General features: G+C 35.5%; 1 protein-coding gene across 1 annotated transcript; it reads left to right on the forward strand.

Moving 5' to 3' along the window:
- The first annotated feature begins 1,299 nt into the window (after positions 1 to 1,299).
- On the forward strand, positions 1,300 to 15,361 carry LOC127933130 (B1 bradykinin receptor). The gene is made up of 4 exons (XM_052529875.1): positions 1,300 to 1,419; positions 2,414 to 5,499; positions 11,290 to 11,312; positions 13,491 to 15,361. Exon 2 carries the CDS (start codon positions 2,415 to 2,417, stop codon positions 3,456 to 3,458), a length of 1,044 nt encoding a protein of 347 aa, XP_052385835.1. The 5' UTR covers positions 1,300 to 1,419; position 2,414; the 3' UTR covers positions 3,459 to 5,499; positions 11,290 to 11,312; positions 13,491 to 15,361.
- Positions 15,362 to 23,290: the final 7,929 nt, after the last annotated feature.

A 23,290-nucleotide genomic window follows, 5' to 3' on the forward strand; every position in this document is an offset into this window, starting at 1 on the left:
CATTTCTGGTTATATCGGTGTCCTCTTATGTCAGGTTCTTATTATAAATTCAATCAAATAAAAAGACATGCTGGCTATTAACAATCAAATTAAATCACTATAAAATAAAATAAAAACATAGATAGATTGTGCATAAATGTTGTTTAAATATAACATTTTAATGTAGATGATTTAATATTAAATGATTACAAAAAATGAAAATAAAATATGAAATTAGAAATGCCAGTAGGTGACAGCAAGTGAGATGATCATCAAATGAGCAACATTAATATAGTAATATAGAATCATCCTCTGTAAAGAAATTAGCATTAGAATTTGAGAATGTATTATTATCTTTCTAAATGTGCATTGCATAACATAACTTAAAGTTAAAACAAATTGCAACATTACAAACCACTAAAATCAAAAATACTAATAATAAATAATAATAAAAAAGTTAAAAAAAAATCAACAAAGTCAACAAAAACTAAAACTGAAGTAAATATTCATAAAAACTGACAACAAACACTACAAAAGTTTACAGAATCTGATCTCATGTGGTGAACAGAATCTATTCAAAATAAATAATCACTTCTGACATTTCATGAATGCATTCCATATTAAATATAAAAATATTACTCCTCAAATCATCAAGTGAAGATTAGTGTGATAGCATTAGTTATTCTGCCAGAGCATCACAACCCATTTAACAGGTATTTATGAACTCATCTGACAGTTTCAGTCATATGCAAAATATGAACTTATTACCAGGAAGTCACTGAAGGCACATTTTTGGCCATTATATTTTAAACATTTACATATCCACACATCAGAAACACGTGAAGCTGTTGACTCAGATCTCCCTCTGCTGGTAGACATACTGCATTACAAGTGTATGCTGTATATCTATCTATCTATCTATCTATCTATCTATCTATCTATCTATCTATCTATCTATCTATCTATCTATCTATCTATCTATCTATCTATCTATCTATCTATCTATCTATCAAGCCAATATCAAAGTCTGTCCTGAAAATCTTTTTTGTTCTAGTATGGGCTCATAAAAACTGCATGTATAATAAATACAGGTGACAAAAATGTCACACTGCTTCATTTTTATTATATGTACTATTAGTATTATTTATGTGATACTTTCTATTAAGAAGACCAGCACACAAGTCCAGCAGCGCATCAGACTTGACGTTTGCATTGCTCTGAAGTCTTCATCTGTCTCTCTTCGGTGGAGGGAAGAGAAAGTGTGAGTATAAAGAGATTCAGCTTCAGCAGCCGCTCAATGGCTCTGGAGGAATGAGGCTGTGAAGACCGAACTGCTCTCTCTCTCTCTTACTGAACGCTCTTCTGCAAGAACAGGAAGATTGTGAGGAACATCAGTCCAGCAGAAAAAACAGAAAATATAGAAAAACACTTAAAATTAAGGTAAGAAGATACATGATTCAAAGTGGCTCCAAAAAATATATTGGATGCTTCAGACACAATTTCATCATTGCATTAGATCAGGTATAGACACAGTGCTTTTTTTTTTAACAAACCTTTCTATTATTATTATTATTAAATGTTGTCCTTGTAAATTTGTGCTTTAAAAAAATAATAATAATAATTTCAAGTTAAAGTTTCCCCCGAAAAAATGTCAAATCAAAATTAAATAAATGTTTTTTTTTTTTTTTTTTTTTTTACTTTTTTTTTATGTCATGAGACGATTAAACAACTTCAGGGAATCATGAGCATGCATATGTGTTGTTTAGTAATTAAAATAATATTTTTTATCCCAGGGGACTTCAAGAAAACATTTTCGATCAAAGCAGATCGGATGACAAAAAAAAAATCCCTGCAATAAATGACACATCATAAAGTGTAAATCAGAGTACAAATATCTTTTTTTTTTTAATGGTTTTGGATTAGACCTCAAATCTGAACAAACGTGCATCAGCAGAATTACATGTTTCTTGAAATATTTACACAAACCATTTCCATTTTGATATTTTATTTATCTAATGCAATGTCCGAACTGATTGCACTGTATTTTATGTATAATTATTTTCTATTCGAAACTGTTTTAAATCAATTTTAAGTTTAAAAAAACATTTTCAAAAGTTTTTAAATTCCTTGTTTTATCGTTGTGATTATTATTTATTATTATTATATATTATTTAATTTTATTTTATCTAAAGCACATTGAATTACCATTGTGTGTGAAATGTGCTTTATAAACAAACATACCTTGCCCAATGCAAACACATTCACACATTGTAAAGTTACAAATGTTTTAAGCATCCCTCTGGAATAAATTAGACTACACTACTATAATTTGTATTAAAATAAAAATACATTTTTTTTTGAGTTTTGTTGTGTTTTTTTAAAGCCTATATTATTTTTGTATTCACTTTATTTTATCTATATTGTTATCTTCTAGCATGCAGTCAGAGCTTGTGTCATTGGCGACGCTTCAGCCTCCAAATGCATCCGTCACTCCATCATACCAGGATCTGTTAAACTCGACAGAGTGGGACCTGGTCTACTCCATCGTCCCGCCCTACATCTTCACCGTGTGCTTGACGGGAATTCTGGGAAATATTTTCGTGTTGCTAGTGTTCCTGCTCCAGGGAAGCCGCTGGTCCGTGCCTGAGATCTATCTCAGTAATCTAGCGCTGGCCGATCTCCTCCTACTCATCTGTCTGCCGTTTTGGGCCATGAACATCCTGAACCATTTCATGGGGTCTTACCGAGAGATCATGTGCAAGGTGGTCAACCTCTCTATCAACGTCAACATGTACACGAGCATCTACATGTTGGTGATGGTGAACGTGGACCGCTACCTCGCGTTCGCTTTGACCATGAAGGCCATGTGGCTTCGTCGGAAAAGCTACGCTAAGTTCATTTGTGTCGTTCTTTGGCTGTTCGGTGTGGGAATGGGATCTCCGACCATCTGCATGCGAAAACTGAAAGATATTCCAGATCACCAAGCCGTCGAATGCCACATGGATTATCCCAACACGACGTGGAGACTCGCTCATCTTCTGCAGCTGATCCTGGTGGGCTTCGCTCTGCCGTTCCTGGTCATCACGTTCTGCTACGTCAATATCATCTGGGCTTTGAAGCAACGGAGACACATCGGTTATTGGGAGGACAGAAACGACAAGAAGGCTACGGCTCTGGTGTGCGCCGTCACCTTGCTCTTCTTCATCTGCTGGGGTCCGTTTCACTTCATGACTTTGCTAGACTTGCTCTGTGATCAAAAGGTTTTGGATAAGAATGAGTGGTCTCACTTTCTAAACATTGGAAGCCAGTTTTCTGTGTACTTTGCGTTCTCAAACAGCTGCCTCAATCCGGCGCTGTATGTTTGCTCAGGAAAGTATTTCAAGAGGAAAGTCAGCAGCATCTGTAATAAACGAAAACGCTCCTTGGATGCGACTGCGCTTCAGCGGACTGTTTCAACAAATACGACAACCGCCAATTAAATCAACCTGTTGTTATATGAGAAGTAATAGTGTAAGAGTTTTACAACACTGCAAATTGTGTTTCTAGTATTGTTGTGATTATCAGGGTTGGCGCACTTTTTGATCAAACAGCTTTCCGAAATATTTCTCAAAGATTCGATCAATAATTTTAGAAATAGCTTATTAGATTTTTTTTTATTATATAAATACATTAACTATATATGTTACAAAAAATTGAATGTAATATATTAAAGAAAAAAAGGGGTCAATCAACTTTCACTCAATCTTTAATGTATAAGAGGTCATTGTACTAAAATAATGCCCTGTACGTTTCAGAACAACAACAACAACAACAAAAACAAAAACATTGTTACTAAAAATAAAAGCTTTTATCGATCCCGGAATGTGCTTGTAGGTTAAACTCCGCCTCCACAGAAGAAGATCAAAGCCTAATTCTGTAGCCCCGCCCACTGAGTCAGATCGAGCAACCGTGCGATAAACATGGCATTAAATATTGCTAAATATTATGTAGTTCCTGGTTGTGGAAGAACAAAATCGCTGCATAACCTTCCTTCAGAGTCAAATATTAGAAATGCTTGACTGAACTGTATTTTTAATTAAGTTTCAGCTCAAGTGAGCAAAACATTGAGCGTTGTTTGATTAAATTCCTTTGATGCTGGATTTGCAGAGAGACTGAGATTAAAAAGCAATGCTGGTCCATCTATACTGGAAAATATAGATACTATGTCACTATTGCTTCGATCGAGATCGCTCAATGCTATCTCACGACCAATTCTTACGTATTTTATGAGGTGGCTTATTCGTACGAATTTGTACGACCTCACTCGTACGATTTTATACGACCCCAGTGATGGTTAGGTTTAGGAGTGAGGTTAGGTGTAGGTCATTCGTACAAATTCATACGAATTGTGCAAATCGTAAAATACGTACAATTTGGCAACAATCGTATGAATTTGTAAGAGTGTGGTCGTACGAATTCGTACGAATAAGCCACCTTGTGAAAAATGTACGAATTGCCGTGAGATCGGGTTGGATCGCTAGATATGTCCTAGATATGAAGGACCTAGCTGGTCAAACAGACACACAGAAAGTTAGTTTACTATGCAAAATGAGTTCAGTATCCAATCATAGCAGTGGGTGTTTATTTCCAAGTCTTCAATGCAGCATGCCCATAAAAACCAGCGTTTCTCGAGCCGGCCTCAAAACCAGGTATAAAATAGCCTTTTAGTTACTGATTTTAACGTTTTTGAATGTAAAAACCATGTGAACATCATAAGTGGACCTCAGACAACAGTATAAAATAATAATAATAAAGCCAGGTCTTGACCCCTCTAAGTTCTTCTAAAAAATAGCAAAAAAAAAAAAAAAAAAATTGATATTTTATAATATATAGTAAGTATATAATATATAAAATAAGTTTATTTTAGATTTCTCTCAAAGTTTTATATATAAAAAAAAAATCTGATTCACTCTAATTTGCATAAGAAGAGAAAATCAATCAATTTATACATCTCACAAAATTGCATCTTCATCACACTTTTAAAAAGCCTCGATTTTAAAAAGATGATTTTAGTTTTTAATTTTGTTTTTGTTGTTGCTGCTGTTTTTTTTTTTTTTACCTGGCATATATAGGAAAACAAATAATCCAGATTTTATGCTATGGTTGAATTATGGCAGGATTCTAAATTAATTCTGAAGGGAAAGTATGGTTTTCTGTTCACTCTTAACACAGAAATGTCATGCCGTCAGCTTCAGTCTCACAAATTCATTAAGCAGCAACAAATATTCACATATCTAAATGTTTACCAAGCTTGCGCATACAAAGTTTTAATAGCAGTGATAAATAGTTTTTGTTTGTTTGTTTTTTCATAAATTCTTTGCTTCTTCCCTTGAGGTTTATGATTCGAGCTTTAGAATATAAACAGGAAGTGGCAAATTAGGGAAGGCTCATTCAGATAAAGACTGCTTAGCACAGACACACTTCTCCAAATCAAATCATTTCTTTAGCTTTGATGCAACTTTGAACAAAGAAGACTCGGAGGTGAGCATCTATCTCTTTCTCACACTTAATATCGAAATAGCAATGTCATCACAACATGCAGCGGAGCAGGATGTTTACCATCATCAGAGAAGCATTTAACTAGTAAACATTGCTTGAACCATCACAAGACTGTCGCTGAGGTCTTTAGATTTACTAAACCAATTGAAGTGAAGAAACTCTTTAAACTTAATATTTACTTTGAACCAGCCATGCTGGCAAATGAATGTCATTAATTCATCATCCCTTATGAAACAAAAATATATTGCAATATATTGGAAAATATCATGTAATATATTAGGCATATATTCTTATATATATTTATATTTTTCCAATATATTGCAATATATTAAAAGGCAATAATTTGTATATTTTTCAATATATTATATAATATATGTATCATCAATATATTATTAAATGTATTCAAATATATTAAATATTAGAAAATAAAAAAGGAAAATAATATATTGCAATATATCACAATATATTGTAAGAAATATATTGGTAAATACATTTTCCTTTCGTAAGGGATAACAAATAAAGCTACCTTTATATTACTAGAAATAACACAGGGCTGCAAATCTGTAAATGAATGATCAAATTTAGCATGTCAGCTTTAATTTGACCACTTTAATGGGTCATTAGATTGAAACTTTTGGCAAATTTGAAATTTTATTTCAATAAATCATCAAATCTTAATGTTGTGTTTCTATGTTTATTATTGTATCTTGCTTCTAACTTGTATAAATGCAAATACTCAGCTACTGATTAGCAAGTTTTCTTCTGCGAACCCACATATAACTGTGACATGCTCCCATCAATCCCACAAACTCACGGGACATTTCGGTTTTATCTGCCATTTTTGTCAAAATTTTGTTATTCAAATTTTCTTATTCTGTGATAACTCATTTAAATAATAATATTTTTTTTAGTTGTGTACATTTTGGGACAGATGTATGAAAGAGATGTTTCCCATTTCACTGTATGGAGTGCAAACTCTTTGAAGCTCAGTATCTCAAAACTAATCAGAATGCGGACAGAATGTTATAATTCAAAGGTGACATCACACATGGTTTAAACCGCAGCAGTCTGATCCTGATCACTGATGTGAATGATATCGGCCATTCAAATGAATGATCAGGCTTCCACAGAAAGCACATAACGACTTACATGACTCGACTCTGACCTCAAGTGTAAATGTAAAAGATTATTATTGTGCCCCTTTCCTCTCTGGTGAAGCTTTCAGTCTTTGCACTTGCAAATTCCACCATGTAGAAAATCTGCCATGGCCTGAGTGCCACTGGCTTTTAAAGTGAATGGGAGATGATACTCCCAAAAACTCACCCATGACTCATTAGGAGAGTAGGGACAACCCTTTTGGACCATGCATGGGCATGCCAGCCATTTTTTTTCCATCGTTAAACTCGCAAAAGTGGATTCGGACACGTCTTAAGCACAATTGCGCCGTGCGATTTAGAACAGGCGCTTATCATTCAAACACGGACCTATGAGTTTCTTTCTTCTTTTGAACACAAAAGATGATATTTTGAAAAATGTTAGTGTCCAAACTCTTGATGGGCACCATTGACTTCCACAGTAGAAAAAAATATTAAAGTACTATGGAAGTCAATGGTGCCCAACAACTATTCGGATACAAACATTTTTCAGAAGAAAGAAACTCATACAGGTTTGGAAGTGAAGTGGAGGGTGACTAAATGATGACATCATTTTCATTCTGGAAGTGAACTAATCCTTTAAATAAGCAAATTAAAATATATCCAGGAAATCAGCAGTCATGCTATCCTAGTTCTTTGTGAAACATGATTTGCATGGCTCATTTTTCCGTGAATGCAACACCTACTCACATTATTTGGTTCTAATACACTGGATGTAGGCGAGAGTAGCATTCAACTCCTTTTAAAAAATGATACCTTAGCGTCTACAATGGACCAAAACGCTTCGGTAAACTGTACTAACTCCTCATATGGACACGCGGTGGAGCGGTACATGTACCCAACGGCTTACTCGCTGTTCTTCATCATTGGATTTCCAGCAAACTGTCTGTCCCTGTATGTGGCTTGGGTTCTGATGAGGAAAGGCAATAATTTGGCAGTTTATCTGATTAATTTGTCAGTCGGAGATCTGCTGTATATCCTCACTCTTCCCGTTTGGATCGTGATGGCACTCGGATATGAGCTGAACGACAGTCTGTGCAGCGTTATAGCAGTGGTCATGTTCAACAGCTTCTATGTGGGTTCAGGCTTTCTGTGCTGCATCTCTGTGGACCGATATTTAGCCATCGTGTTTCCGCTGTATTTCGCACGTGTGCGAGAAGTCAGAACTGCAGTATTGGTGAGCGCCATTGTATGGCTGGTGGAGATCGTGCTTCATGTGGATCTTCTAACCTACACGAAGGCGATCAGTACATTTTCTGCCAGTCGTCTGTGCGAGGAACCAATGGTAATGAGCGCCGCCGCTGCAAACATGGCCATCACACGCGCGGCCCTGGGATTTCTGGTTCCTGTGCTCATTATGAGCTTCTGCTTCGAGGAGATCATCAGGGCGCTGAAGAAGAGCACCTCTACTGTGGTCAGCGAACGGAGGAAGATTTCCCGCCTTCTCTTCTCTCTTCTTTTCACCTACTTGTTGGCTTTTACGCCCTTCCAGGTGGTGATGTTCATCAGAGGACTGCTGGAGCCCGGAAACTGCAGCGTCGCACACTATCTCAGAGACTATTACATGGTGTTTGTGGCTACGACTACAATAAACAGCGTTTTAGACCCCATCCTTTATTGTCTCATAAGTGACAGTGCCAAAACTGAAATGAAACGGCTTTTTAAGCTCTGTGAGGAACAATTCAGTAAGATGTATTCATCTGTGGTGAAACCCTGAGACTCCAAATATACTGTATATTAATTTCTTGACAGACTCTTAAGATCTTAAAGGAATAGTTGACCCAAGGTAATCAAACAGTGGGTGCTTACCATTGACGTTCATAGTATATATTTTTTCCTACCATGGAAGTCAATGGTAACCACCAACTGTTTGATTTCCCTCAATCTTCAAAATATATTCTTTTATGTTCAACATAAGAAATTGTCAGAATTGTCATTGTTGGGTGAACTATCCCTTTAAGCCTGTAAAGTCTGACATATGAAATTATAGTCAGAATTGTTTCTTGTTTTGTCTTTTTGGAACAGTTTATTAAACCTTTAGACATAAAAAAAGTCATCTTACATGTTTTTGTTGAGTATCATATTTGATACATCATGCTTGTATGACTCATATGGTGTGATATAGTGTGATACATTTAATTTAGACAAATGAGGAACAATATGGTATTTGGCACAGATGCTGATATTTATATTGACAAATATCAGTGGTAGCTCTATATCTCCAGTAATATGTCTCAGTAAGATGAGATCGAAATGATCCAAACATATAATGCAGTGTAATCCAGTGCTGATAGAGAGATGGAGAAATAAAGGAGAGATGTTCTGGAGGCTTGTGAAGATCATTCCTCCGCTGAGGAACAGTCGATTGGACACCAGAAGGCATGGAGTAAATTGTATGATTATCATGTTGATCATTTAGACACCTTACAAATTTGTATATCAAATACGATAGAGTGGATTTTCAGGGTTAAAACAGTTACATACAAATGAGTAGACGAGTCCAAGCTTGCACATCTCCGTGCATTTGTTTGATGTGTGTATTTGTTTCCAGAAAAGAAAAGAGAGTTGTGAAACATATCTTATCTGCTGCAACAAACATGCAAACCTCTTATCGAAGCATCGTCTGTGGTTTCTGAGAGATGTTTGACATCACGTGTTCCTCTGGCAGAAATGCAAAACACTTATAAGAAACTAAAGGAGCGAGTCACCTAAAAGGAAGCCTCTGTGGTTATTTACTTATTCACTCACGTTGCTTAAACCTGCATGAAATTCTTTATTTCTACTAAAACAAAGAACACAAGCAATGTGTGATGACATTGCACCCCAAATCATCACAGACTGTGAAAACTTAACACTGGACTTCAAGCAGCTTGGGCTATGAGCTTCTCCACCATTCCTCCAGACTCTAGGACCTTGGTTTCCAAATGAAATACAAAACTTGCTCTCATCTGAAAATAGGACTTTGGACCACTGGGTCCAAAACAGTCCAGTCCAGTTCTTCTTCTCCTTAGCCCAAATTAGACGCCTCTGATGTTTTCTGTGGTTCAGGAATGGCTTAACATGAGGAATACGTCAACTGTAGCCAAATTCCTTGACAAGTCTGTGTGTGATGCCTTGACCCCAGCCTCAGTCCATTCCTTGTCAAGTTCACTCAAATTCTTGAATCAATTTTGCTTGACAATCCTCATAAGGCTGTGGTTCTTTCGGTTGGCTTCCACACTTTTTCCGTCCAATCAACTTTCTGTTAAAATGCTTGGATACAGCACTCTGTGAACAGCCAGCTTCTTTGGCAATGAATGTTTGTGTATTGTAATTGCATGTGCATTTTATTTTATTCAAACCTCCATTGAGTTTAAAATTAATCCATAATCTAGATTTAAATCTGAGTTTTAAATTATATTGCAACAGGATTAAAGTGAATCTTAAATATAGGCCCAGGATCAAATGATGGGTTCAAATGTAAACCTGATTATTTTTAATGGTTTAATGTTTGGCGCAAAATAATTATTAGATAAACCTTGAATTAATCTAGATTTTAAATGAATCATTGCAAAGCATTTAGCTATAATTTAAAGAAGAAAAATGCACATTAGGCCTGGTGTCTGAAGTGGGCAAGCGGCAATAGGCCTAATGATCATTTAAAATATAATTTGAAGAACTGTTTCTTTCACGAAATGAGTATTGAATATATAACTATAAATTACAGGCTAGCCAATTTTGCTCACTCTTCACCAGGCACTCATGTCACTTCCATTTATTTCAGGATAAATTCATTAATTCATGTGTTGTTAATAAGTTTGAAGGCCTAGTGCACATAGCCCCTAAAATTAGCAATCAACTAAGCATATTATAAACTTAACATTAAACTTTTTTTCTACTAAATGATTCTGTCTTTGTTACTCTTTTTTTTTTTAAATGGTAGCACAGCTTTTTTGAATGACTGTCCTCATGAGTTTGTCTGCATCCATATTGCATGTTTCCTCTCACTTGTAAAGTATGCTTGCATTTACTTCTTCAAGTTCTTTTAAAGCAGTTCTTTCTGTGTTTCCTGTCGCTCACATGTTTTTAAATCTGGTTCATTGAGGTTTCAAATAATGGAAGCATATATTTGTATGCACACGTGCAAAGTATGTTGCAGCTGTTATTTCTACGAAATTATTTTCTCTTTGCTATTCTGTTACTAATAAAATTGTTTGTTTATTTATTAATTTTTTTCACTGCCTTTCCTAATTGAACTTGAGTAGTTTTACTAAGGGCACCGATCGTACATCAAACTGTACTATGTCTATGTACTTTGTTTTTAACCCAGTGTTTCTTAGAGTGTGAAGTCCAAAATGTTACTTCCTTTAAGGAAACAAGCCCATATGTACAAAACAAAAAGTGGTAAGCAGACGAAAAGTAACAAAACATTTGCGCAATCATATTTCGAGAACACTGACAACACTGTCAATGTAACGTCACTTCTTGAGTATTTGGTGGTTTCTGCACACTGTGGTTAAACAAGGAAGTGATGTTTTTTCGTATTTCCTCCCATGTGGACAAGATCGTTGAAATGTGCAGTTCTTTGTAAACCTTAACATATATATATATATATATTTTTTTTTTGTCCAAAAACCAGGTTCCTGAAATGCTGCTGTAATGGTGAGTTCAGAATTGATCCTCTTCTGGTAAAATTCACCACATGTTTGGTTGGTTGATTTATTTCAACATTCTAGTGAAGCTACAATGTCATTCTAGTAATATTACGGTTGTTTTGTGATAGATATTGTGGGCCAGTAAATAAATCCACTTAAAGGGAAACTTCACTCATTCTGTAATTATTTACTCGCCCTCATGACTTTATTTCTTTTGTAGAAGCATTTCTTAGGCAGTTATGTTGACTCCGCTCTTCTGTACAGCAAAAGCAACCAGTGACTGTTGAGCTTAAGCTTTGTAAAAAAAAAAGTCCATGTGTTACAGTCTTACAAGTTTGTGTTGCAAGGAGGGTACATTACAAGTTTTCCAAACCAATATGAGTTTTGTGTGAGGAAGAGATGAAAATATAGCTCTCAAATGGCTTAAAAATGTAATGTGATACTTTGCATTACAGAAATGAATTAAGTTTTATAGAAGAGACTGACAATAAAGGTTTTAAGTAAAAAAAGGCTGATATCAATATATATATATATATATATATATATATATATATATATATATATATAATGATAATAATACATTTATTTTTATGAAGCGCCTTTAAAAGTAAATTCTCAAAGTGCAGATGATATTCATTATGCGTATATTATAGTACATTACCAGTGAAAATGTTCCCATTCTTGTGTCCAAACTTTTGACTGGTATTATATGTAGAATACAGAATATATATAAAGACTTTTGTTTTGTTTTTTTGTGTTTTTTTGCAAAGCCATCATTTAAATGTGGTGGTCACAGGATATTTGACAATTTAACAATAAACAATTATCATCCAAATTTAGTCTGACGTGAGTACACTGAACAGTAAAGTTGAAGTATATTAAACTGTATTTCAATTGAATTCCGTTAAATTTAGGTAAATTTCAGTTCAGATTTGCACTACACCACTGTCTACACACACAGACAAAACTTACTAGAGAAGTGTAACATAATTTACCTACTAAATACTATTTATATTAATGTCTTGTGCACTTTTAAGTCTTTGAATGGAATATATATGGTCCCTTCAAACTGGAATGATGGCAGAAAATCCTGTGAAGTCCACTTCGCAGAGCACTTATGATCGAATAGCACAAACCTATGAAGTGATAAAAGAAACATAAAAAAATGTGCAGAGCGGGCAGTTATGAGGAACAGGATTAAGAACCGCTGCTTAATAGCATTACTTCTTACCAACTTGGTGACAATGTAGCACTAAATCACCATTCAACAGACTCAGGATCAGATCAAAGCGTTTCATCCGGGTCACTAGTAGCAAACAATGGAGCATGCTCTGCTGGAAAAGCTACATAATTACACCACTTGCAAGCATTTTATTTGCATTTTATGTTCCATAAAAAATATATATACTGTAATAATCATATCGGTGGCATATCTGTGACATATACATTGAAACCGATATATCTGCGACAGGCTCATATCGGCCGATTAAATCGACAGACCGATAAATTAGTCAGGCTCTATTTTATAATATGTTCAAATGACCTATTAAAGCAAAATAGCTAATTTTTATTTACATTCAATCATTTAGCATCCATTCAGGCTCCTTTGTCTTTAATCACTTACCCCCAAATCGTTTCAAACCTGTAAATGCTTAGTTTAACTCCAGAACACAATTGAAGATGTTTTGGATGAAAACCGGGAGGCTTGTGTCTGCCCCATAGACTGCCAAGTTAGATACACTGTCAAGGTCCAGAAAAGCATGAAAAGCATCATTGTGATTAATGACAAAACTTTAATTTCGGGGTGGAGTAACCCTTTAAGTTATTATATCAATGTAATAATATTTCATAATATTACAGTTTTTCTTTATTTTAATCAAATAACTGCAGCCTTTGTGAGCAGGGGAAGAATCTTGTTTAAAAACCTCGGCTTAAATTGGCTTTTTCTGCTTTTTCAGCCACATTCACTAATAGCAGCATTATGTATGTTTCACTTATCGCTTCAGAAGTTTGTTTCAATCGACCGTAAGTGTCCAGCAAAGTGTGCATCGCAGGATAAAGAACTGCTGACTTAAAGAAAAGAGCAAGATGAAAAGAGGTTTATAGAAATAGTGAATACTTTTTGCATGATTGCTATTCCACTGTACAACTATCACACAGTAAAAAAAGATTTCTTTCTAAATAGCTGCCTTGAGATGAACACAACGGGTGGATTGATGAACACCAGCCAGAACGAATCAGACTGTTACCCATCAAGTCATGAGGGCATGGTATTTGTAGCCCTTCATCTGGCTGTGATCGTGATCGGCACCCCATCCAACATCTTCTTCCTGTTTGTGTCGTATCGGCTCATCCGTCAGAAGAACGAGCTGGGTGTCTATCTGTTTAACCTGGCTCTGTCGGACCTCTTGTTTATCACATGCTTACCAGTGTGGGTTCAATTTAATCTTTACGATGTGTGGCCTCTCAGCGAGACGATGTGTGTCATTTGTGTTTTCGTGCTCTGGACAAGCTTCTACACCAGTGCTATGCTTCTGAGCTGCATTGCTGTGGATCGCTACTTAGCCATCGTTTACCCGCTCAGATTTGCCTCTTTTAGAAAACGCAAAACTGCGGTCATCATGAGCATTGCTGCTTGGATCTTTACTGTCATATTCAACGCAATCATTGTGCATCCGGAGAGTATTTATGATAAGGATAACTCAGTCTGCTTGGATATATATCCTTTGCCCCTAGAGCAAAGATTGGTCAACATCGCTCGTTTTTTAGTAGGCTTCCTCATTCCCGCATTGGTGGTGGGTTTCTGTTATTGGCGGATATGTTCGGCCGTGAGGAGAAACCAAAAACTTGGGTCAATGGAGCGCCGGCACGTCTTCAGGCTTCTTGGATGCATTTTGTTGACCCTTTATTTGTGTTTCGGACCTGTGCACATCATTATGGTTTTGAGGATTTTTCTGGAACACTGTCCGTATCCCAACTGGCTCTTTATCGTATATAAAGTTAGCGTCTTCCTAGAGACGCTTAACTGCCTGGCCGATCCACTTCTCTACTGCTTCATGAGCAGAACGGGTCAAGCCAGTGCTTCAAATGTGTTACTCATCCTCAGGAGACCGTGGAAGAAAGAGTGTCAAAAAGAGATGGTACAACAAAACAACCAATTTCTTGGAACTGGTTCTGTTCCAATCACAAAAGCATCTTTTAGGACTGAATTTAACACTGATTGCTTGTGATTAGATCATGTCATTGTATGTTGGACTGAAGGAGTGGAAGCTTTACAACTTTACAAGCCGTACTTTCAAACACAAACTGTCTGCATAAGCTCATCTGTCTAAAACATCCAGGTCCTACAGTGTTCAAACAAACTCCTCATTTATTAAAAATCCCTGGAGTAAACTATTTGTAAAAGTTTAAAGGGAAAAGTTGACAGTTAAACACAAAGACTGTTCCATGAACAGTTTACACTTATACATCTCACTTATATATTGCTTTCTTTTGAAATGAGATCAGCGTTTTAACAGCATTTCCTGTTATATAGTCGAGAATAGGCATCATATCAGCTTCATTTTCACACCATCTTCCATAATGTTTTCCACAAAATCTGAAATGTAATGGTAAATATATATGGAGTGTGATGTATTATACAATGCTGGGTCCAACTATATAAAACTGAACGACTGTTCAGTTGGGGGTCAGAAATATTATTCAATTTTTTACTCTTTTTTTTTTTGCAAAAATACTGTAACATTTTTTATTTTATTACAATTAAAATGACCTTTTCTATTTTAATATAATTCAAACTCAATTTGTGATGCAAGCTGTACATATATGTATCTTATAAGCAATTTAGTGCTAAACATTACCCCTTACTGACCCTAAACTTGTGAACAGGAAGTGTGTGTGTGTGTGTGTGTCATTATATCTCATGAATATTTTCTGCAAAGATATATTTAACATGCCATTTGTTTCTCCTTTACACCATGTCGACCACTTCATGTGTGTTGCACACGGAATATAACTTTTTAACCAGATGGTCAATAAAGAGAATGCTACTTGAATCATGTTGAAGTTACGTTTTTAATTTGAATATGTAAAAAAAAATCTGATTTAAAATCTTGAATTGCTCAAAAATTCAGTTTGCCATACAGTATATAATAATAATCAATCCTAATTATTATTATATATTTATTTTCTCGTAAAATGCACCTTTTTTTCCGCTGTGTACAAAGTGATATTATCAAAAAAAAGCAATGTTTTCCAACCCAAGTATCTCAGACGCAAATAGCACAGACAACCACAAACCAACCCACTGATGAAAACTGTACACAAGCACTATCAGATATACACATCCGTATTTTTCTGATAGTAAAAGCATAGTGAAACAAAAGTCAGACACTCTGAATAAGCTTTTATACAAATATAAATATAATGTATGATATAAATATAATCTGACTGGTCAGCTTTTAATGCATTAAATGTTTAAACTTTCAGTTTCAGTTTTGTTTTTTTGTTTTGTGGTTCTTATTGAGCTGAAGTGCAGCTTGTCGTTGTTTGGTCGGGTTTGGCCACATTACGGTTTACTGTTTTGACTCTTTGACCAATGACTGAGCTTAAGGCCTTTATCACAAACCAAATTTATTTGTTGTATTATTTTGTTTACTCTTGCATTATATTTATTGTGATTAACCACCCTTTTTGTATACAGTATAATGCTGTTCAGTCATTGCAATCTATCACGCAGGATATGACTTGGTTAAGATGATCAATCTTATTTTTAATGTCTATGTGCTGGAAATATTGTATTTTTATTTTAACTATTTTAATTTGATGTAATTATTGAGGATTTAATTATAAAGTAAGTGCATGAAAAATGTGACCCTGCAGCACAAAACCAGCCCCAGTCTCTGGGGGATATTTGTAGTAATAGCCAACAATACATTGCATGGGTCAAATTCATGATTTTTCTTTTATGCCAAAAATCATTAGGATATTAAGTAAAGATCATGTTTCATGAAGACATTTTTTACATATCCTACCATAAATATATAAAAACTTTATTATTATGTAATATGCATTGCTAAGAACTTAATTTGGACAATTTTGAAATGCTCTTTAATGTGATATGATGTTCGTATTGTTTTACAAATACAGTGTGGTTTTCATGTTCCCCTTTAAGTCGTGAAATATTCCTTGGTTTCACAATTCTCAATTAATGAATGTATACTGAGTTTTGTGTGTTTATGAGAGGTGTCTGTGGCTGAATTTTATCCCATCATAAATAGATACAGCCTGCAGCGGAAGTTTTTTTTTTTTTTTATGCTATTTGAAACTTCTGCTTTTTAAATGTGGAAGTGTGATAACGCCTTAAACTGAAACTAAAATTAAAACCATAAAAAAATAGTTTCTTAAAATAATAGTATATATATGTTTCATTCCTTATTATCATTCATTACTTTTTTATTTATTTTTGCTAATTTTGTTAAGCCAAAAGAGTGCATTTAACACTGAACATCTGAATGAACATGAATTGGTCAAATGACATGTTACCTAACTTCCCCTTTTTATTAAATAATTCCCTGCTTAATATAAAATAGCCTGCATGAAGCGGTCTTCCTGTCATGACAGATGTGCATTTACTGAACTTTCTTAGTTACTCAGAAGTTCAGTATGTAAAACTTATTTACATTTATTGTCTGACAACAAAACAATATTACATTGTTTGCGTTTTTTTTTTATTATTATTATTAAACTTTTTTAAAATGTAATTTTGTTTTTAAATTTTAAAGGGTCATATGATTCTGCTAAAAATAACATTATTTGGTGTATTTGGTGTAAATCTGTTTATGTGGTTAAAAAAACATTATTTTCCACATAATGTACATTTTTGTTTCTCCTCTATGACCCGCCTTCTGAAATGCATAGATTTTTACAAAGCTCATCGTATTGAAAAGTGAGGTGTGCTGTGATTGGCCAGCTATCCAGGGCGTTGTGATTGGCGGAAATGTTACGCCCCTCAACATATACTGTTATGGCGTGTCTCATTCAAAACACCAGCATGACAAGACAAAAACAATAAAACCCATTACAAACAAGGCAGTTGTTGCATCCAGTGGGAACATGATTACTGATTATATTGACTTATACTGCTTTTTTACACGTTGCGTTGCATATCGCGTAAACATAAAACCATATCTGCATTTGTGATCAAAGAAATGACAAACAACAAGCACTACTCAACATTGCTCAAAACTTGCGTTTGAATCATCAGTGGCAAGTCCTTTAGATATGTAAACCTACTTACATTCAGTGAGTCAGAAGCACTTTAGTCTTTGCAACTTTGCAGATCTTCTTTATGCACCAAGAGCTTGTAACTCTCCAAAGAGAAAGGAAAAATTTAAATCTCATCATATGACCCCTTTAAGTCATTTTGTTGTTTGCTTTTGTCATTTTATTAGCTATTGTTTGCATTTTTTAAATCCTTTATTTAAACATTAGTTTATTTTTATTTTATTTTATTATTATTTTTTTTGTCTCTTAGTTCTTTAGTCTCATAATCAAGGTGAAAACTTTATTGAAAGAGTCATATATATTCTGCACCAGAGGTAGTTTGGTCCTAGAGAGCCGCTGTCCTCCTGCAAAATGTCTGTATAAATGCATAGCCTAAGAAAATGTACAAAACTATGATGCAAAAATGAAAGTGAGGAGAATGAACTAGATATTCCAGGTTTGGCTGTTTTGCAGGTGTGGTGGTGTTACTCCTATTCATCAGATGGGGAAATTATGACATGAGAAGAAGCTTAAGAAAATTTTGGTGGAATATGCAAATTGTTTGGCTAATTTAACTAGCCAGACACACGGTCACACACTGAATGCATTCAAACTTGATATCAACATCCATTTAGGCAACTTTGTATTTTCCGTCTATCATAATAGGAAGAAAAACAGTGGTCTACTACTAATTCATACACAGGGCCAAACGCAACTTGTGAAGTCATACAACACTGTGATTGTCAACTTTTGATTCCTTATATAACCACTTGTGCTTATCATTTGATGTTTTGTATAAAAGTGAAAGAAAAACATGATATGTTTGAGTTATTTAACAATTAACACATTTATGGGCTAGGCTAGTTGAACAACTGAACATTATATTTCATATTGATCATGTTCTAATATATAACTAGTGTTTCCCTGCTGAAAAAAAAAACTTGTCCTTTTGCTGGTTTATGCTGGTCCTTTGCCAGCTCATGAGTCATGACCAGCATAAAACATCAAAGGACCAGCATTAACCAGCAAATGACCAGCATAAACCAGCAAAGGACCAGCATAAATCAGTAAAACAAACAGCATAAACCAGCAAAAGCACCACCATAAACCAGCAAAGGACCAGCATAAACCAGCAAAGGACCAGCATAAATCAGCAAAGGACCATCATAAATCAGTAAAACAAACAGCATAAACCAGCAAAAGCACCACCATAAACCAGCAAAGGACCAGCATAAACCAACAAAGGAACAGCATAAATCACTAAAACAAACAGCATAAACCAGCAAAGGACCAGCATAAACCAGCAAAAAAACAAAAACTGCATAAACCAGCAAAGGACCAGCATAAACCAGCAAAAAAAAACAGCATAACCTAGCAAAGGACCAGCATAAACCAGCAAAAGGACCACAATAAACCAGCAAATGGACCAACATAAACCAGCAAAACAAACCGCATAAACCAGCAAAAGGACCACCATAAACCAGCAAAAGGACCACCATAAACCAGCAAAACAAACAGTTTAAACCAGCAAATGACCAGCATAAACCAGCAAAAGGACCACCATAAACCGGCAAAAGGACCACCATAAACCAGCAAAGGACCAGCATAAACCAGCAAAAGGACCACCATAAACCGGCAAAAGGACCACCATAAACCAGAAAAGGACCAGCATTAACAAGCAAAGGACCAGCATAAACCAGCAAAAGAACCACCATAAACGAGCAAAAGGACCACCATAAACCAGCAAAGGACCACCATAAACCAGCAAAACAAACAGCATGAACAAGCAAAGGACCAGCATAAACCAGCAAAATGACCACCATAAACCAGCAAAAGGACCACCATAAACCAGCAAAGGACCAGCATAAACCAGCAAAAGGACCACCATAAACCGGCAAAAGGACCACCATAAACCGGCAAAGGACCAGCATAAACCAGCAAAACAAACAGCATGAACAAGCAAAGGACCAGCATAAACCAGCAAAATGACCACCATAAACCAGCAAAAGGACCACCATAAACCAGCAAAGGACCAGCATAAACCAGCAAAAGGACCACCATAAACCAGCAAAGGACCAGCATAAACCAGCAAAAGGACCACCATAAACCGGCAAAAGGACCACCATAAACCGGCAAAAGGACCACCATAAACCAGCAAAGGACCAGCATGAACCAGCAAAAGGACCACCATAAACCAGCAAAAGGACCACCATAAACCAGCAAAGGACCAGCATAAACCACCAAAAGTTCCACCATAAACCAGCAAAAAGACCACCATAGACCAGTAAAGGACCACCATGAACCAGCAAAAGGACCACCATAAACCAGCAAAAGGACCACCATAAACCAGAAAAAGGACCAGCATAAACCACCAAAGGACCAGCATGAACCAGCAAAGGACCAGCATAAACCAGCAAAGGACTAGCATCCACCAGCAAAAGGCCTACCATAAACCACCAAAAGGACCACCATAAACCAGCAAAGGACCGGCATAAACCAGCAAAGGACCACCATAAACCAGCAAAAGGACCAGCATAAACCAGCAAAGGACCAGCACAAACCAGCAAAATGACCACCATAAACCAGGCAAACAAACAGCACAAACCAGCACAAACCATTAAAGGACCACTATAAACCAGCAAAAGGACCAGCATAAACCAGCATCCCACTGTCAAAACGTACCTAACCAGCATGTGCTGGTGTTTTTAACAGGGTTATTATAATTTATACACTGTCAGAATAAAATAATTGGACTGTATGGTTGCAACCGGCAGTCTTTTATGAAAATTAACCATTGTCTTACTATACAGTGACCATCGTTTTTGTAGATTTCCATGGTCACCATTACAGTAAATATATTTTAAACATGTACACTAACATATAATCTGAATTTTAAATGCCTTTCAAATATAATCTTAATTGGGTATCATTACCTGTTTTACTCTTAATAATTTAATAAATGTAATAATTTAAAAGTTAATATTAGGGGTATTAGTATACTGGCCTTTGAAATTATCGGTATCTATCGGAAACAAAGTAAAATAATTTCCATAAAAACTGCTCTACACAAACACTACGTCTTTTTTATGTTAACACAAGATTAACAGTAATCTTCCAAACAACACTCACCCGTAGTCAAATTTTGAATAAATATTGTTATATCAACAGCCAGGACACAACCAATCGCTCTCCAGCAAAATCAGTGTGTTTTGCGTAAGTGCACAAACACAAACGTTTGCGCTGAGAAAAGTACCCTAAACTAACTATTACTTAAATTACACTTTCAGTTTTGATCGTACAGATAAGAGCAGTACATCAATCGAATCTATAAAGGGTCTACTTTTTTGTATACAGACATACAGTAATAACAACAAAACTTTGTGCATTTATAAAATAAAGATAACAACAAGGTTTGCTGTCTGCAGCCTTGGTCTGCACTGATCTTCATTTACAAATGCGTCATTAAAATGAACTTTAACTCCGTGAATACTCAACACGGAGACATGAGAGAGATACAGTATCTATCTATAGATATATCGGTAGCACTTTATTTTACAGTCCTGTTCCTCATGTACATACTTTGTACTTATTATAGTAATTACAATAACTATGTAATAACTAGGTACTAACCCTGAACCTAACCCTAAACCTAACCCTACCCCATGTAGTTACCTTGTATTACCAGAACTTTCTTAAATAAATACACTGTAAGTACACTATAAGTACATGTAAGTACACGTACTGTAAAATCAAGTGCAACCGATATATCTATAGATATATCTTTTATTTTTTCACCAACCAGGCATAATTTTTTTTTTTTCTCAAAAACACAATCATGTACATACATGCTGCTCACATATTATTATAGCCCATATTATTTGTGCTTATTACAGTGAGATTAGACTTTAGCCATTTAGATATTTATAAGAAATATAAACACAAATGTCAGGGCATGACAAGACTTCTCCTGGCCCCAAAAATACCCTTAGACCTCAGAGGGTTAAAACAGCAACAGGTATCTGAGACACATTTATATGTTATAGCCTAAACCATATATCAATCCAATAGTTTGCCAATAACCAAGCATACATAAGGTAAATAAATCCTCATCATCCACATCAGTACAAAACCTAAAACATTACAAATAGTAAATATTTGAGTTGTCCTGTCTAAGCTACAAAATAATCCGTTTTTGTCAGAAGACCTCATCCCATGTACTTTCCCTTTACATTTGTACAAGAGAATTAAAACTCCAGCAGAGGGGCTAGAGCCATTGCTACAATATTTACCCATTGATTTTTCCAAAACTTTTACATCCATTTCACATCAGAGTGTTTCCTCAAGATGGATTATCAGACTCTCTGCTCTTACAAAATTATATGTATACCCAACAAACGAAGAGGATAAAGAGAGTTGTATGGTCCTGCCCAGCCTACAGCCTTCTTTATATAGAAACTGACTTCTCAATGCCATAAATACTCAAATGCTCAGCTGCGATGTTCAAACATGAGCAGTGCAACAAATTCCCACGATAAGATATGATATTTACCATCTTGACCACCCGAGCACATAAATGACTGAATGAAAAGTCAACCGTGACGTGATTAAAGGTGAAGCCATGACAGAGAGCCGCATGTGAACCATCCATCACTATTAAAGCGGCAGTAGGTAACTTTTGTAAAAATATATTTTTTACATATTTGTTAAACCTGTCATTATGTCCTGACAGTAGAATATGAGACAGATAATCTGTGAAAAAATCAAGCTCCTCTGGCTCCTCCCAGTGTCCTATTGCCATTTGCAGAAACTCCATCGCTCCGTTAAGAAACAACCAATCAGAGCTGCGGTCCGTAACTTTGTTTGTGTTCAAAATGTAGAAATTTTTTTATAATAAGCGAGTACACCATGAATCCATTTTCCAAACCGTGTTTTTAGCTTGTCTTGAATCACTAGGGTGCACCTATAATAAGTGTTTATATTCGGACTATTTTAGATTGCTTCGGGGGTACCGCGGCGGAGTAATCCAGTACCTTTGTGATTCTTCATAGACATAAACAGAGAGAAGTAGTTCTGGCTACGATGTTCTTCCGCAAGACGCAAGCAGTTCTGTTTATTAACCGCTAGAGCGTCATAAGTTACAGACTGCAGCTTTAATCAGTTCCAGACAGAGATAAGTGGAGGTTACCTCAACCTTGGACACATTTACCGTCTGCTTTCATTTTACAGTTGATGGCTGCTCCCTGATACTGCTGACCCAAATCATTTTCCAATAAAGCATGAGAAAATCTCACATGCATGTCCTCCAGTAAGTAATATCGAATCTACTGAAATGCAGAAATGCAAACATTATATATCATGAAATCCATCTTTCTTTGCTGGTGCAGAAAGGCTTGGCAACTGATGATCACAGATGATGATAAATTTTCTCTTTAAAAAACTAATTTCTTTGCACTTGAGGTTGCGCATTCACAGGTTTGATTGCATCTTGTTTCCCACGCTGCATTGATTTGATCAGTAAATGCTGTGAAAATTTTCCAGCAGTGAAGGTTGAACTAGTGAAACAAACTCAATGTTTTGTGTACATTTTTAATTGTCATTTCCAACCTTAAATGATTTATTTGAAAGTGCCTCCAAACTGTTAAAATAGTACAATAAATATTAATTTTTACTTTCATTTTCAATGATTTTAACCTCATTTTTTGAATATTTTTTTATCTATCT

Source organism: Carassius gibelio, chromosome A17 (assembly GCF_023724105.1).
Source record: "Carassius gibelio isolate Cgi1373 ecotype wild population from Czech Republic chromosome A17, carGib1.2-hapl.c, whole genome shotgun sequence".
NCBI lineage: Eukaryota > Metazoa > Chordata > Actinopteri > Cypriniformes > Cyprinidae > Carassius > Carassius gibelio.